This window comes from Eleutherodactylus coqui, chromosome 3 (assembly GCF_035609145.1).
Source record: "Eleutherodactylus coqui strain aEleCoq1 chromosome 3, aEleCoq1.hap1, whole genome shotgun sequence".
Lineage (NCBI taxonomy): Eukaryota > Metazoa > Chordata > Amphibia > Anura > Eleutherodactylidae > Eleutherodactylus > Eleutherodactylus coqui.
The window spans coordinates 174258791-174275268 of NC_089839.1; the positions used below are offsets into that span (position 1 = coordinate 174258791).

Genomic DNA, 16478 nt, shown 5'->3' on the forward strand with positions numbered 1-16478 from the left:
TTCTGCCTCAGCGTTCCTTTAAGGTCAGTTACATTTGTGTGCTTATACACTTTGCAACAGCCTCTGCATGATTGTGAATGCTCAAGACAATTTAAAGGGGTTGTCTGGGATTTTTATCTACTGATGACCTATCCTGAGGATGAAGATTGCCCCATATAGCACTATATGGGGAAGTCTTCAGCTGCGGGGGAGAGCTGAAAACTGCAGATGCAGCAAGAGCACTGCAGACTGACCGTTTAGGTACTCTTTAAAAATTCTACAAACTTCCCATTAGCTACCAGTATGTACTTTTGCTATCTGGCATTTTAATCCCATGGATGGTATGGGGTTCCTTCAACTGTAAACTGGATATTGAATATACAGCAGCACATTTTCGGACACTCCAGCATTTTATTAAGTTAAACTCAAACTTTCTAACAGCCTTACACAAGACTTGGAAACAAGTTCAGCAAACCGATTGCGTCTGCCCTACTAAAACCCTCAGGAGAGCCGTACAGCAGAAGGAAGAGATGAGACAAGTTTTTGGAATCAAAGTCTCGGATCTGTACGTGCACTGGATGGGACGGCAGCCTACCTTGCAAGCACTGGCGGCCAGGACTATAGAACCCCAGGGTGTATTCAGATTTCACAAACAGCTCACTACAGCTGTGCAGCTGACATCTAAACAGTCTGAAACACTGCAGACACAAAGGCCCAGGGAGGAAGATGACGGCATTTCCACACAGTTATGTCAGTCGTGTTATAGTTCTAACCAAAGAATCAGCACTATTACTGGCAGCATGGGACGATTCTTCAAGGTTGGCAGGGGAACAAATATTGGGCATGACAACTCTAGCACCAATGACCATGGTTTGTTCAAAAAAAGTCTTCATATTAATAGATTTCCCATTGTGATGTGGATTTATACTGAAACTGATCCACGGAAAACTGTCTCACTTGATTTGATGCTACACAGGTCAAAGGCACTAATAAAGTCAAAGGCACTAATAAAGTGGCCAATGTATAGTGTCTATATCACCCAAACTGGTAAGAGTACGAGAGGGAGTCAATGGAATTGCCGATACCCTTCTTGCGCTGAAATTGAAAATCACTATTATTCCTTTCGTGTGTACCTTGTCACAAAAAACAAATAAATAAAAAAATAAAAAGTTAAAGGGGTTGTCCCGCGAAACAAAGTGGGGGTATACACTTCTGTATGGCCATATTAATGCACTTTGTAATGTACATTGTGCATTAATTATGAGCCATACAGAAGTTATTCACTTACCTGTTCCGTTGCTAGCGTCCCCGTCTCCATGGTGCTGTCTAATCTTCAGCGTCTAATCGCCCGATTAGACGCGCTTGCGCAGTCCGGTCTTCTCCCTTCTGAATGGGGCCGCTCGTGCCGGAGAGCGGCTCCTCGTAGCTCCGCCCCGTCACGTGTGCCGATTCCAGCCAATCAGGAGGCTGGAATCGGCAATGAACCGCACAGAAGACCTGCAGTCCACCGAGGGTGAAGATCCCGGCGGCCATCTTCACAAGGTAAGTCAGAAGTCGCCGGAGCGCGGGGATTCGGGTAAGTACTGGACGGTTTGTTTTTTTAATGCCTGCATCGGGTTTGTCTCGCGCCGAACGGGGGGGCTATTGAAAAAAAAAAACCCGTTTCGACGCGGGACAACCCCTTTAATGAAGCCCATTAGCAATATAAGAGAAATTTTTTAATATAAGTTTACATCTCCTTTTACGGGCCGGAGAACAGGAGCATCAATTTAGCAAATTTGTATATAGTTTTTTGCGTGCAACAAATGTAACCAATTTGCATGCCTCCGCATCCAGCAACATTTGCGGTATAAACCTTTTATCCCAGTCAGCGGTTTCACCTATTCTGTAATCAGAGGCCATGCATACATAGTGCCACAGGCCTTACTTTGCAAGGGTGAAGAGGTTAATTGTAGCCTAGTAAATTACCAGTTCCACAGACAAACACATGCTTGAACTGGGTTGAAATGAGCTTGTTCCTGGTGCAGATCTGCTTCCTGATTTTCTAACTGATCTGCTTGAAGGGGCAGCTGTTTCGCATTATGTGCCCCTTTAAATACTCCAGGTTTAATTAAGCCATGTCCGTATCACGCTAACATTAACAAACAAAAGAAAAACCTGGAGGTGCATGCATCCAAATAACATAGTAAATGTAAGAAATAATGAGGGGGAACTCCTAAAACACAAGGCGTTAACATGAGGCGACTGAATGGTGCAAGGGCAAAGGGCAGGTCGGCCTCTAACCTCTTCCACAGGGTTAGGAATAACTACTAATTGTAATCTGTGGTGGGACCAAACTACTGGAGAAGGAAATCTGGCTTTAGGAAAACATAGATTAATTAGATTATTCTTCCAACATTGCAATGGTCTGACTAGAAGTAAGAAACGTGGAGAATGAGAACCAGCAGGATAAACTAGAGAAAACACTAGGGCCATGGCACTCAGCCTTGAGACATCCATGGGGGAGAGTGCACACATTAAAACAGGGGTTGTCCAAGACACAAGAGAAAGAAAAAGTTTTGTTTTATTTTAAATCTCAGAAATAGCACCACTCTGATCTTCGGGTTGTGCCTGGTATTGCAACTCAGCTCCATGCACTTGAATGGGGATGAGCTGTAATACCAGACACAACCAAAAGGACAAGAGTGGCACATTGTATCATTAGTGCCTACCCTTGTATCTCTCCTGTAGGGCCTATTCAAAGGCGTATGCGGACCACGTATTATGTACATATTTTTCATGCATGTAATGAGTGATTTTAAAAAAATGTAGTCACTCAGATATCTGTAAAATTAGGGTCTATTCACACGGCGTATTTTCTGTCCATATTACGGTCCGACTTTTTGGGGGAGAGCATACACCACTGATTTGCATTGGCATTATTCATACATGCATTTTGTACATGTTTGTGTTTGGAAAGCGCGGTGGAGGGTTGATATGGCATGTCCTATTTCCTGTGGCTCCTCATCATGCCTGCCACTCAGCACCCAGAAGAAGCCGGTGGACATTCACGTGCCGTTCATTGTACATGTGACCACTCACTCATCCAATCACGGGCTTCAATAGAGATTCTTCCATTGCCACTGAAGCCTGTGGTTGGTCAAGTGGCCAAGTGCACAATGAATGGTACTTGACCATCAGCCTGCTTCTTCTGGGTTCCAAAAGGTGGGCATGGAGTGCTGCTGGAGCCGGTGAGTACTTGGCTTTTCTTTATTTTATACATTTGAGCCACTATAATAAAGTCCAGTCGAACACTTAGGGAAAGATTGTTCACAAATTGAAGAGCTTTCATCTGATGAAAAATGAACATGGCCGACTTCTTCTAAGATAACATTGTGCCGATTACAAAGTCGAAGGATGAAGTCTTCAGTTTTCAGAAGTCATCTGAACATACAGCAGGGAAGAGGCAAAAATAAAACACATGAGAATAAATGTAGGAATTTTGAATTATTGATGGTAGCAAAACTTTATTGCTTTACCAGTCAACACAAACAATCTTCTAGGGACACCGCAGAGGCAAGTTGAGCTGGGGAGGAATTTAGAATTTATGAGTCTATGGAAAAGTGGAAACCTCTTAAAAAGTACGACATAAATTGTCATTCCTATGGAGAAAGACAATATGGAATATCAATTAGGCCGCCCCAACAGCTAAAGTGAAATTACAGGTCTGTCCCTGTCTCACATGGAAGGAAGTTAAAAAAAATGAAGTTTTACTCAGTAGTTGCACCATCATTTATAAATGGACACATGCCACATATATGATTCACTGAAATGTGTGCCAATGCACTGCTACAATTACTTCTTCTAGGCCTGGTTCACACTTTACAAATACAAAGGGTTGTATGTAATTAGAAAGACATGGCTACTTTTTTTCCAGAACCCATGGGGCACCAGTCTACAGGTTGTATGTAGACCTGCAATACCAGATGCAACCCATGGACAGGTGTGGTGCGGTTTCTAAAAGAAAGCAACCATGTTTTTCTATTCTTGTAAATTTACCTTAAAGGGGTTTTCCGGGCAAAAACTACAGCAGGCCAGAGACACATCATAGGTGACAGGAGAGGAAGTGCCCTAGCTGGCTTGACTCCCATTGAAATCAACAGGAGCTGAAGTGGCTATTAGCCTTCTGTGGCAGCACCTAAATCACGCGCATTTTGCAAATTACATTGTTGCAAATCTTTTGGATAAAAAGGGGAGGAAGACCTGAGAAAACTCAGACCACAAGGTTGGATTTCGGAAAGGCAGGTTTTAATGAACTCAGAAAGAGGATACGAAGAATCCAATGGCTGGATGTTCTTAAGGACAGAAATCTCCAAGAAGGTTGGGAATTATTACGAAATGAGATTCTCAAAGCACAATCGTTAACAATCCCTAAAAGAAGGAAGAATGGAAAGCATTTAAAGAGACCAGGGTGGATGAACGCAGAACTTGCACACGTTAAAAAACAAAGAAAAATATGTTTATCAGATGGAAAGAGGGGGGATTATCTAAAGAAGAACATAATGCGGTCTGCAGAGACTGTAGGGCAAGTGTCAGAAAAGCTAAAGCTAATAATGAATTGAGGCTTGCAACAGAGGCCAAAAGCAATAAAAAAGGATTTTGGGGGTATGTCAAAAGCAAAAAAGAAGTCAAAGATGCTATTGGATGCTTACAAGATGAAAATGGTGAATTGGTTAAGAATGGTGTTGAGAAGGCCGAACTTTTAAATTCCTATTTTGTATCTGTTTTCTCTCAGATAACATCAACTGATCCTCCCTGTGCTATTTGGGAGAATAAAAGAATGCAGGCTATCTATAAGCAGAGAGATGGTGAGGGAACACTTAGATAACTTAAATGAAATCAAGTCCCAAGGTCCATATGAATTACATCCTAGGATACCAAAGGAAGCAGCGGAGGCAATTGCTGAACCACTTGCCGTATTCTTTGAAAATTCCTGGAGAACAGGAGAAGTCCCGGAAGATTGGAAAAGGGCAAATGTTGTAACTATCTTCAAAAAAGGGAAGAAGGTGGATCCAGGAAACTACAGGCCTGTGAGCCTGACTTCTATACCGGGAAAGATCTTTGAACAAATTATTAAACAGCATGTATGCAAGTACTTGGATGAAAATGGAGTAATTACCCAGAGCCAGCATGGGTTTGTAACAAACAAGTCATGCCAGACGAATCTAATTTTCTTCTATGACAGAATCACCGACTGGGTTGATCAGGGAAATGCGGTGGATATAGTATATCTTGATTTTCGTAAAGCATTTGACAAAGTATCTCATACCATACTTATTTAAAAAAGTGACCAAATATAGGATTGACAAGGCAATTGTTAGGTGGATTCACAACTGGCTGAGTGATCATACTCAAAGCAAAGGTAATAAACTGCTGCACATCCAAGTGGAAGAATGTATCAAGTGGGGTACAACAAGGTTCTGTCCTAGGCCCAGTGTTGTTCAACATTTTTATAAATGATTTGGAGGAGGAAATTGAGTGGAAACTGATGAAATTTGCAGACGACAAAGCTAGGAGGGATAGCTAACACTAGGGAAGAGAGAGAGAGTATTCAAAAAGATCTAGAAAAGCTTGAACAGTGGGTGGCGACTACCAGAATGGTATTTAACAAGGAGAAATGCAAAGTCCTACATCTGGCCAAGAACAATGAAAAAAAACACATACAGAATGGGAGGAACTGGGCTAAGCAACACATGTGAAAAAGACTTGGGTATACTAATAGATCACAGACTGAACATGAGTCAACAATGTGATGCAGCAGCCAAAAGGGCAAACAATTCTGGGATACATTAAGAGAAGAATAAAGTCTAGATCACGTGAGGTCATTATCTTCCTTTACTCTTCCTTAGTCAGACCTCATCTGGAATTCTGTGTCCAGTTCTGGGCACGCCACTTTAAAAAAGACATAGACAAATTGGAGCAAGTTCGGAGAAGAGTTACCAAGATGGTGAGCAGTTTGCAAATCATGTCCTATGAGAAACGGTTAAAGGATCTGGGAATGTTTAGTTAGCAAAAAAGAAGGCTGAGAGGAAACTTAATAGCTGTCTACAAATATCTGAAGGGCTGTCACAGTGCAGAGGGATCAGCCCTATTCTTATTTGTACAAGGAAAGACTAGAAACAATGGGATGAAACCGAAAGGGAGGAGACACAAATTAGATATTAGAAATTTAGATTTAGTGCATCCTGCATTGAGCAGGAGTGTGGACCCGATGACCCTGGAGGTCCCTTCCAACTCTACCATTCTATGATTCTATTCCAAATCTGCTGTGGATTTTAACCCTTGTATTTCAAGGGTTGAAATCCACAGCATAAATAGGGTTGCTGTGCTGCAGGTTTACAATCTACAGCTTTTTTCAAAGACTCTGCAGATCTGGTGCGGAAATTTTCTGTCCTGTACATGTGAAGGAAATTTTTGAAACCTCCTCTACATGGCATGAACTGCATGGATTTTAATTCCACAGTATTTATGGCCTGTGTGAAGCGGCCTAAAAATGAGAATATCTCTGAAAACTTTCTAGTTGTCATTCAGCACGTTTTCTATTACGAAGCTGTATTTGCTATATTAAAGACCCTGAAATCAAGAATATGGATCAGTTTTCCACCATTTGAACCTCCATTGACTTATGTGAAAGCGAATATGATTTTGTAAAACAAAATTTGCTCAGCAGCAAGGAAAGTTTTTCAACTTTGCACATTAAAATTTAGTGAGGCATTTATAGGCTCCTTACTACAAAAAGTATAGTAAGAGATGATTGGCTTGAGAGAGTAACAGCAGTACAGAACAGTTACAACCTCTTCTATAGTTAAGTAGCAACGTTAAGAGACACTGAACAATTGCCTTTGATATAAGAGGGCAATTGTCACATTAGCCTAGAACACAAGTAGAGTCATTAATTGGCAGTATTACAACCTAATGGCCGGCTAATACTTGTGAGAGTTTTGATCTTTGGTTAGGCTGATAAATATACTGCTTGCTTGTAGTTGGCATGTGAAGTACACTTAAGTCTGTCCTTTATTTTATCTGTTGACCTCAGACATGAAATTCTTCAAAGGACTTCTATGACCGTTACTATTCTTAAAAGTACATGTACCAGTAATTTCATAATAAATGCATTATTGGAGTTGCTTCATTTAGAGTGATCCAACAATATTAGGGGGTTCCAGGGAATCAATTTACCTCGTGTCATTTGGGCTCCTAAATATGATGGTAACTTGGGTCGTAGAATAAGAACTATGTACCAAGAATGTAATAGGATTCTCTTACATGAAGTTGGGAAAACTTTTTCCCCCCAACTTCCTTCTATGTGGACCTGCATATCTGCCATGAATAGTAGGCCTGGAGCATGCTCTCAATTGTTCATAACTTTTTAATGTATAAGCAACCTATAAATACAGTCCATACCAACCATTCAGTCCAAAGCAATTTATCTGCCATTTGATTTATGTCCATAGGAACAACATAGCTCATGTACATGGATGGGTTACCTTACCTACATCAATCAGCATTGTTTCCCATTTGCTGCTGTTTGGTTGCCAGTAAGGGTGTCGTTAGACAAGTCAACTGTTGTCTGAATAGTAGCTTGATAGAATGTAAGCAACAGTTTTTCCGTGTAAAGACAGCGACTAATCAGGTGACAAGCAAGAATTTTTTCACTAGTCGCTTCATTTCAGCTCACCAAAAAATAGTCGCTGGTTAATTGTCGTCTGGTGTAAACAGTTAATTGTCTTTCTACAGCTAGCCAGTAAGCTTTTCAAGAAAACACACTGGAGGTCAGGTGACCACTGCAGCCGATTAAATGCTGCAGCTTCACTGCCTGTGTTCCTGGCATCAGCACTCATAGCCTGGGCATCATGATGCCAGAAGCTCGGAATGTGCCATTACCTCTGACTGGCTGCAGCAGTCACCTGGCTTCCGGTATGTGGCAACAGCAGGATTTTCTTGTGCACCAAAAGAAGGCAAGTATTGCTTTTTGTTACATCACATGTCCAGGCAGTTAGAATTTTCTTTATATACTCAGACAACACTTTAATACGCATTGGTTTCCGAAAACACAAATACGTGTGAGTGATCCTCAACTAAACAGTCCCCATTGGTCTGTGAAAGAACACTTGCTGCTACGCTGTTTGGCTTTGGCCTTCGAAGACATTCAGCTAGTGTTCACTCAAAGACCATTCATATAGGTTCAGTGGACTTGGCAACCCATTAGCATACATTGTGGAGGGGGTCCAAATGACTTGTTCGGCAATCCCAAAAGTGAACAAATAAACAAGCGCTCTGTATAAAAGCATACAAACAGTTGTTCAGACACTTTAGGCCGGCTGTCCACGGGCGATGCGGTATCCCGCGGCGAAGCTTTGCCGCGGAAGACGCCGCCCGGAAGCAGGAGCCGCTGCCGAATCTCCGCCAGTCAGCCCTATCTAATAGATAGGCTGACCACGGAGAATCGGGGTAATTCGCAGCATGCTGCGAACTGCTCACCGCGAGCGGAGAATCGCAATGATTCTCCGCTCGTGGACAGGTGCCGGCGCTTTCCATAGCAACACTATGAATAAACTGCCAAGGACAGGGGGCCTTAGTGACCATTTCAAGGGGGTATTCGGACAATAGTTGTCCGGTATAAAGCTGCCCCAAGGTCAACTTCACACGAGCATATGGGTACTTGCGTGCACATGAGCGCTGCGTTTGTAGAATTAACTATGCTTTTTTGTGTTCGCATCACCATATTTTACTGTACTTTTTGCTCCCACAAAGCAAGGTCATTTACACGCAGCGAACAAAGACGCACCGATTAAAATGACTAATGGGTTCCAGATGTGTTCTTTTTCTGCATAATTACGCAACATTTAACGTATCTCCTTGCATATTGCACGCACATTTCCGCACTCTCCATTGACTTCTATGTGGACCTTTGATTCACAAATACGCAGAAATATAGAGCATGTTCCATTTTTTTGTTTTTGCGCATAAAATACAGAAATGTAAACAAACCCAATGAAAACAATAAATCCTATTATCTGCATATTGCATGCACAATGTGAAGTTGGCCTAAGAAATCCAGCTCTAGTTTCAGAGCCATTGTGTTAGATCCATTCGGCTCTACAAAAAGTTGAAATGCACCTAGCTTCGTCCTGTTTGTACCATTACACATTTATCCTGGGGTCTTGTTTTCTCATTTTTGCTTTATCTGCAAAATCCTAAAGCGTAACTCTCTTTCCAGATGTCAACATACCGGCACAGTAAAATAAGGAGAAAAAAAAAATCTCCCCTTTTTGACAAAAACCATGCAAGTTCAAGTCAATGCTGAAGGCCAGATCAATCCACATGTGCACAGCTGCCAGCAGAGGGGAAAATTCTGCTTAATCCCACGTTATGCCGCCAGCGCAGCAGTGCCCAGCTGATATACACAAACACGAGAAATGTAATTAGCCAGATTAGGACCTGGTTTATATTCAGTACTTTGATCAGGTTTAGATTTTATTATTATGGGTTTGGAAAGTTCTCTGGCCTCAGATGCCTTTAGTCAATTATAGTTTTATTGTCCCCGTGATCAAACTGAATGCAGATACACTATTATTGCTCTATGCAGGAATTTGTAAATAATGCAACAGGAATATTTTTTTATTCGGCTGCTTATGGAGCCGAGACGCGGTGCATTTCAATCAGTCTGTGTCCCGGCAGTGTGTTGAATGACAGAGGGAAGTGGCCTGTGGTTTAAGGGGAGGAAATGAAAAGGAATTTTAATAGAACAAACAGTGGCTTCGCTTCCTATAGGCAATACTTCAAAGGCAGCCCTACCCCAGAGCAAACAATGTGTTAGAAGGCCATCAGTCATCTAATAGGCTTCTAAGACTATTCAGAGTTTACAGAAAGGCCCTTATAATGCAAAGTTGGACAGACAGAATAAGGAACAAGTTATGCAAGTCTAGCGGAAGATGCTAGGGCGATCCACCGGTAACGGAAGATGCTAGGGCGATCCACCGGTAACGGAAGATGCTAGGGCGATCCACCGGTAACGGAAGATGCTAGGGCGATCCACCGGTAACGGAAGATGCTAGGGCGATCCACCGGTAACGGAAGATGCTAGGGCGATCCACCGGTAACGGAAGATGCTAGGGCGATCCCCCGGTAACGGAAGATGCTAGGGCGATCCCCCGGTAACGGAAGATGCTAGGGCGATCCACCGGTAACGGAAGATGCTAGGGCGATCCACCGGTAACGGAAGATGCTAGGGCGATCCACCGGTAACGGAAGATGCTAGGGCGATCCACCGGTAACGGAAGATGCTAGGGCGATCCACCGGTAACGGAAGATGCTAGGGCGATCCACCGGTAACGGAAGATGCTAGGGCGATCCACCGGTAACGGAAGATGCTAGGGCGATCCACCGGTAGCGGAAGATGCTAGGGCGATCCACCGGTAGCGGAAGATGCTAGGGATATCCACCGGTAACGGAAGATGCTAGGGCGATTCACCGGTAGCGGAAGATGCTAGGGATATCCACCGGTAGTGGAACATGCTAAAGCGATCCACCGGTAGCGGAAGATGCTAAGGCGATCCACCGGTAGTGAGACTGTTTATTGTGAATGAGATGTTGCTAAGAAGAAAAGCAAAAAAGCTATTTCTAAGCATAACAGCAACCTGAGAACAGCTGTATTATATCCATAATTATAACACTTCAAAGGGCTTTAGTTTCACACAGATAGCGTACAAGAAAATTGAAGGTGCGTGCGGGGCACGGAAGTAACTTAAGACACATTATTAACTTCAAAGCACTTTTGGCATGTTCGGTAGGCATGCATGGACATGGCACAACTGTCAAACCTGCTGTTAAGCAAAAACATTATAATATGTCAGTTCCATTAACAGTCTGTACCAACAGGATCTCTTTATCCATTTTTATTCTGCAGCGCTGTACAGAGATCGCCCATCACTCATATTGAGCTCTAGTAGGTACAGTGGCAAACATCTAGATTCCATAATAAATCCACCTTTTTGGATGGTAGGAGAAGACCAAAGTAGGAAACTTATGTAGACACGCAAATGACATACAAACTAAATGCAGAAATTGCGTTTGGTCGCATTCGAGCCCAAGACGCCAGTGCTGCAAGGCAACAGTGCTAACAACTGAGCATGAAATAGATGGAAACATTAAAGGCAACAAAGGTAGTGTACTTTTAAAAATGTATTTGGTCCTAAATTTATGATTCATGCATACCTTAAAAAAAAGAAAAAAAAACTAAAAAAAACTTTTCCTGCTTCGCATGGTGTGGAAAGGGACGCTATCTCGCCTCAGGCAGTAGAAAGGCTAGGAGCTCCCCTGCTACATTACCATATCACTGTGCCAGATAGGAGCAGTGTTAGGGGTACATAGTCCAGCCAGGAGAGATGATCCAGTCCGCCCACTGGGAACTACCACACAGTGCAGAAAAGTTTGATTTTCTTAAAAAGGTATGCATTTATCAAGAAGCATGTTCTATCCTACTGCATATTATGCGTGATAGAGCTCTATTGCTCTCAATGGGAATGTAATAAACGCTCTACATACGCGGTCACATTGCTTATGTGCAGCGTTTTTATGCAACATTGCTAAGCGACAGAACGAGAAACAAAAAAAGAAACAAGGAAAACTCCACGCAAGATACGCTGCCATGCGCAGTTCAAAAATCGCTGCCATATGCAGCGACAGGCCGGCTCGCACAGCGGTAAAACGCTCAATGAGCCCAGCTCTTACTTTAACAAAACTTTTGACAGTCGTGGAAATGTAATTTTTTACAATAGAACTAAATGGGAGGCAAGCCAGTTGCTCGACTGTTCCTATTCACTTCTACTAAAATGTGAAAAAAGTAACAATATATTAGGTTTGTTCCACACCTGCCATTGATTACTAGAGATTACACTGCTGGAGTTCTCATCTAATGGCAAGTAAAAATAGGGAGAAGAAAAAAAAAAAATCACTGGACCTGTAAATGCTCTTTAGAGAGGCCTCCATTATAGCGCGCTCCTATAGTTGTCCGTCTGTGGCCCTCTCACACACTCGCCCGGACAATGAATTATCAAGACTGCGCCTACATTTTTGTATAAACCTACAAAACACTACATCATTGAGAAGATACGGAACAGAGGCATCACCTAGGAAGCAGTAGAGCTAATAAAATATGTAACCGAGACAATCCACTTCCGTGTCCGAGTGCAGTCCTGTCCACACGAGTGATCTGCCCTCGCCATTCATCCCCACACACTCTCGCTGACCCCATTATCTGCCTGTCAGGGATCTTCTACTAGTTCAGCACAGTCTGAGGGTGATGAAAAGGCTTCTTCAAATGACTTTTTCACACTCTCTGGTTACAAGATATGTGCCAGTCCTCTCTAGAACACTTGGAGGAATAATATAAATTCTTATCCCTTGGGAAAAAGTCTGCTAAATCCCCCCCACCCCTTCCACTGAAACTCCATGCCCAGGTCATGGGTGGAGGAAAGTGACATTAAATACTTTATCACTTTCAGAAACAGTTATGGGGACCACGATAAGTGTGACTAAAACGTTTATCAGTGGGGATATAGCCACAGCACTAGAGATGAGCGAGGATACTCGCTAAGGCACATTACTCGAGCGAGTAGTGTCTTAGCAGAGTATCTCCCCGCTCGTCTCTAAAGATTCGGGGGCCAGCGCCGATGACAGGTGAGTTGCGGCGGGGAGCGGGGGCAGAGAGACATCTCCCTCCCTTCCTCCCCGCTCTCCCCCGCCGCTCCCCACCCCCCGCCGGCCCCCGAATCTTTAGAGACGAGCGGGGAGATACTCGGCTAAGGCACTACTCGCTCGAGTAATGTGCCTTAGCCAGTATACGCGCTCATCTCTACATAGCACCCAAATATTCCCCCACAGTTCCATGGTGATCCACCTTCAGCTCAGTAGCAGCTTACCAAGAGCTAAGGGTCTGTTGACATCTACCCAATGGAATACATCCAACCCACGGCTATTCTGCAATGACATGCGGAAAGGTCGCAGGTACCCACATCATAGCCTAGTGACGACGTGGGAAAAGCGGGGATTAAAAATAAAAAATAAAACTGTACTACACATGTTCGACCATCCACAGTACAGAAAAGAAGACGCAAAGACAGGTACACACGGATGCCGGCTGGGCACAGGGTCGGTTCCTGATCATGTGCAGCTGACCTTAGTCAGATGTGGAAGACACACTAAAGTAAGAATGCTTCCAAAAATAGAAGACATCTGACTGGAGCCAAATTTATCCTGCAGTGGGACAATGTCCCCAAACATCCAGCCAATGTCATTAAGAACTATCTCCAGTGTAAAGAAGAACAAGAAGTCCTGGAAGTGATGATACGGCCTCTACAGAGCCCTGATCGCATCAGCATCATCAGTCAGTCTGGAATTACAGGATTTCAGAATGTCTACATCCACAGAAGATCTGTGTTTAGTTCTCCAAGATGTTTGGAACAACCACTCTGCTGGCTTGGCTCCTTCAAAAACTGTGTGCAAGTGTACTTAGAAGAATTGATGCTGTTTTGAAGGCAAAGCGTGGTCACACCAAATATTGAAATGATTTACATTTCTCTAATATTCACTTTGCATTTTGTTAATTGCCCAAAAAAAACACACACCTATTTTTGAAAGCATTCTTACATTGCAGCATTTTTTCCCACACCTGCCTAAAATATTTGCACAATTCTTGTATGATGGAGAAGGAAGGTGGAATGTGTGTGTGGTAAAGGGGGGCAGGGGGGCAGGGGGGTTGGGGGGAGGAGGGAAAGAGAAGCAGGTGAAATGGCCATTAATACTGTAGAACACGGTATATTAGACCACATCTACCAATACTGTACAAAGCTGTCTTATAAACCACATACCGCAAGTATGTTGTACCTAGGAGCATATGCTTCTAAGCCGCAATACACAGAGCTACTATATACTGTTTTTCAAACTATAGAGATATATGGACTAAGGACTAGGGATGAGCGAGTATACTCGCTAAGGCACTACTCATTCGAGTAATGTGCTTTAGACAAGTATCTCCCCGCTCGTCCCGGAAGATTCGGGGGCCGGTGCGGGGCGGGGAGCTGCGGGGGAGAGCGGGGAGGAACGGAGGGGAGATCTCTCTCTCCCGCCCGCTCTCCCCTGCTTCCCGTCGCGACTCACCTGGCAGCCGCAGCGGTCCCCGAATCTTCAGGGACGAGTAGGGAGATACTCGTCTAAAGCACATTACTCGGACGAGTAGTGCTTTAGCGAGTATACTCGCTCATCCCTACTAAGGACCCATGCAACATCAATGGTTGTCATACCATTCCTATGGTGGTAAACTATACAAATATTACTTACAAAAGCACCTTGATGCAACTTTGACAGTCATTCATCCAACCTACAAGTTGACCTCCATAAACATTATTGCAGTTGCATATGTATTTGATGCCATATTACTAGCTGCATGTAATATTTCATTCATTTCTATGAGGGGAAAGTGTGTGTGTGTGTGGGGGGGGGGGGGGGTCTGATACTGTCTCAGCAAAGTCCATTTTAAAAGCTGCTCCCCAGCTGTGTAGGAGGAACCTATATACCGTACTTGTCATACTTTAACCTAGCAAACAATCTATATTCTGCATCTATTCATGATCTGATATATTTGTAAGCCACAATCACCAGTCAGTATATTACATAACTTTCTCCATCACCCCAAACCTGTCAAAATGTGCTGGTGCAAAACTCAGAATCAAAACACATGCAACTCAGACCTCAGTCGCTTCCATCGCTACGTACAGTATAGGGCATATACGTCAATCATAACTAGTTTCTCCGCCGTTATCCATCACTGTATGCCATTCTTTTTTACTTTGACTATACAGCTGTTAAGCTATAAGGTGACAGTGACACAATAACGCAAAAAGTTGCACAACTAAAAGTAAATATCAAACACACCAGTTAAATGCAATTTCTGCTGATCAACTTTCTGGGAGTGCAAATAGGGCTGCTAACACATCTGTGGTGAGGGTTCCGTTTTCCTGCTCCATTTGGAGAGTAAGAAAGGGGAGTTCCCTGGCCGAACGGGTCTGTCTTATAAACAGAGCCAAACAGTGCAGAATGGACACCATCGACTATACTGGGGTCCAGTCGGTTTCAGCTCAACTGCCTGGCATTTTACCGGTAGAAAAAGCGCTGCATGCAGCGCTATTTCACGCCGGATCTGGGATAGAACCTCCGAACAGAGGTTCCAGTGCAGAGGTGAAGGCAGCCTTACCCATGGGGGTGACATTATTTTGCATATTATAAGACATTCCCTATACACCCAAAATTGTGACTCCTGAAGTTGCAATATATATATATATCTTGCATCTACAGACTTCCGATGTCATGTGAAAATTTGTATGCAACATTGTATTGCTGTGTTATATATTACCATAATTAGCTATAGATGACATTTGAATAGATCACATATCACTCATTTAACAATAAAACTTTCTATGTGCAAGTGCACCTATACAGATCCTACAATAGACAATGCACATCAGCTGCAAGGAGATCACATCCAGTCCTATACAGAAAACTTTACAAGTCCGGGCAAAACTTTCAGCAAAGTTTCCCTGAAGTGTCCCACCGCCAGGGCAGCACTGACCTTAGGTGCACACGAGTCTGCAGGTGTTCTCCGGAGGCCGGCGGTAGCCGCACAACCCGGGGCCGGATATATTAATACGTATAGAGATACCGCAAAGATGAGGAGACGCAGACCCCGAGCCATGGTCTGCAGCCTAGGAGAACTTGTCTGAGCTGCCTAGTGTGCCTGCGCTCTAGAGCTATGATTAGCTCCGCCCTCTGCTGGCACACACCCGCACTACACTTCGGTTTTTTTTTTTGATTGAACATGACTACTACAGTCAGTCGTAAAACAGAAGCATACATTATACTGCGGCGCATTCGGTCAAATACATATCCACTCATACATACATGCAGACTACGTAGTGTTTGTGTGACCACAGGGAAGGCTCTGATCCCCCACTGTACATCACACAAAGCACCGCTGCCCCCATTACAATAGATCTACATTCCTGCATACAACCATCAACAAGCAGACCAGCCAAGTGCTGGGAGGAAGGGGGGTAGGACATGGGGGCAGGGTGGGGGAGAACAGGAGGCCCGAAGCTTTATTGAAGGACAGAAACACCAAGGAGAGAGGGGGGAGAGGGGGATCAGTCCTCCTCTTCTTCCCTATCCAGGCAGTCCATTATGAATAGGCTCTGAGCAGGCTGAAGACCAGCCTGCAGCAGTCCTGAATGGACATCCTCTCCCAGTTTATGACAAGTCGTTTCCTTGCCAGCCATAATGCATCCTTGAAGTACTTCATGAGGCTCCACGCTTCCTTGATGGCCTCCACTGTGTGAGTCCTAGCAAAAAATCCATAAAGTACCGAATGGTGCATTAGGCTGCTCCTAGGAACAGAGTTTCTGAGT

General features: G+C 43.7%; 1 protein-coding gene across 1 annotated transcript in view; it reads right to left on the reverse strand.

Moving 5' to 3' along the window:
• Positions 1–15851, reverse strand: part of IL17RD (interleukin 17 receptor D) — an 87291-nt gene extending 71440 nt beyond the window's left edge. The window contains exon 1 of the mRNA XM_066596559.1: positions 15647–15851. Within this exon, the coding sequence (XP_066452656.1) occupies positions 15647–15769 (123 nt within the window). The 5' untranslated portion in view covers positions 15770–15851. The remainder of the gene's footprint in view (positions 1–15646) is intronic.
• Between the last annotated feature and the right edge of the window lie 627 nt (positions 15852–16478).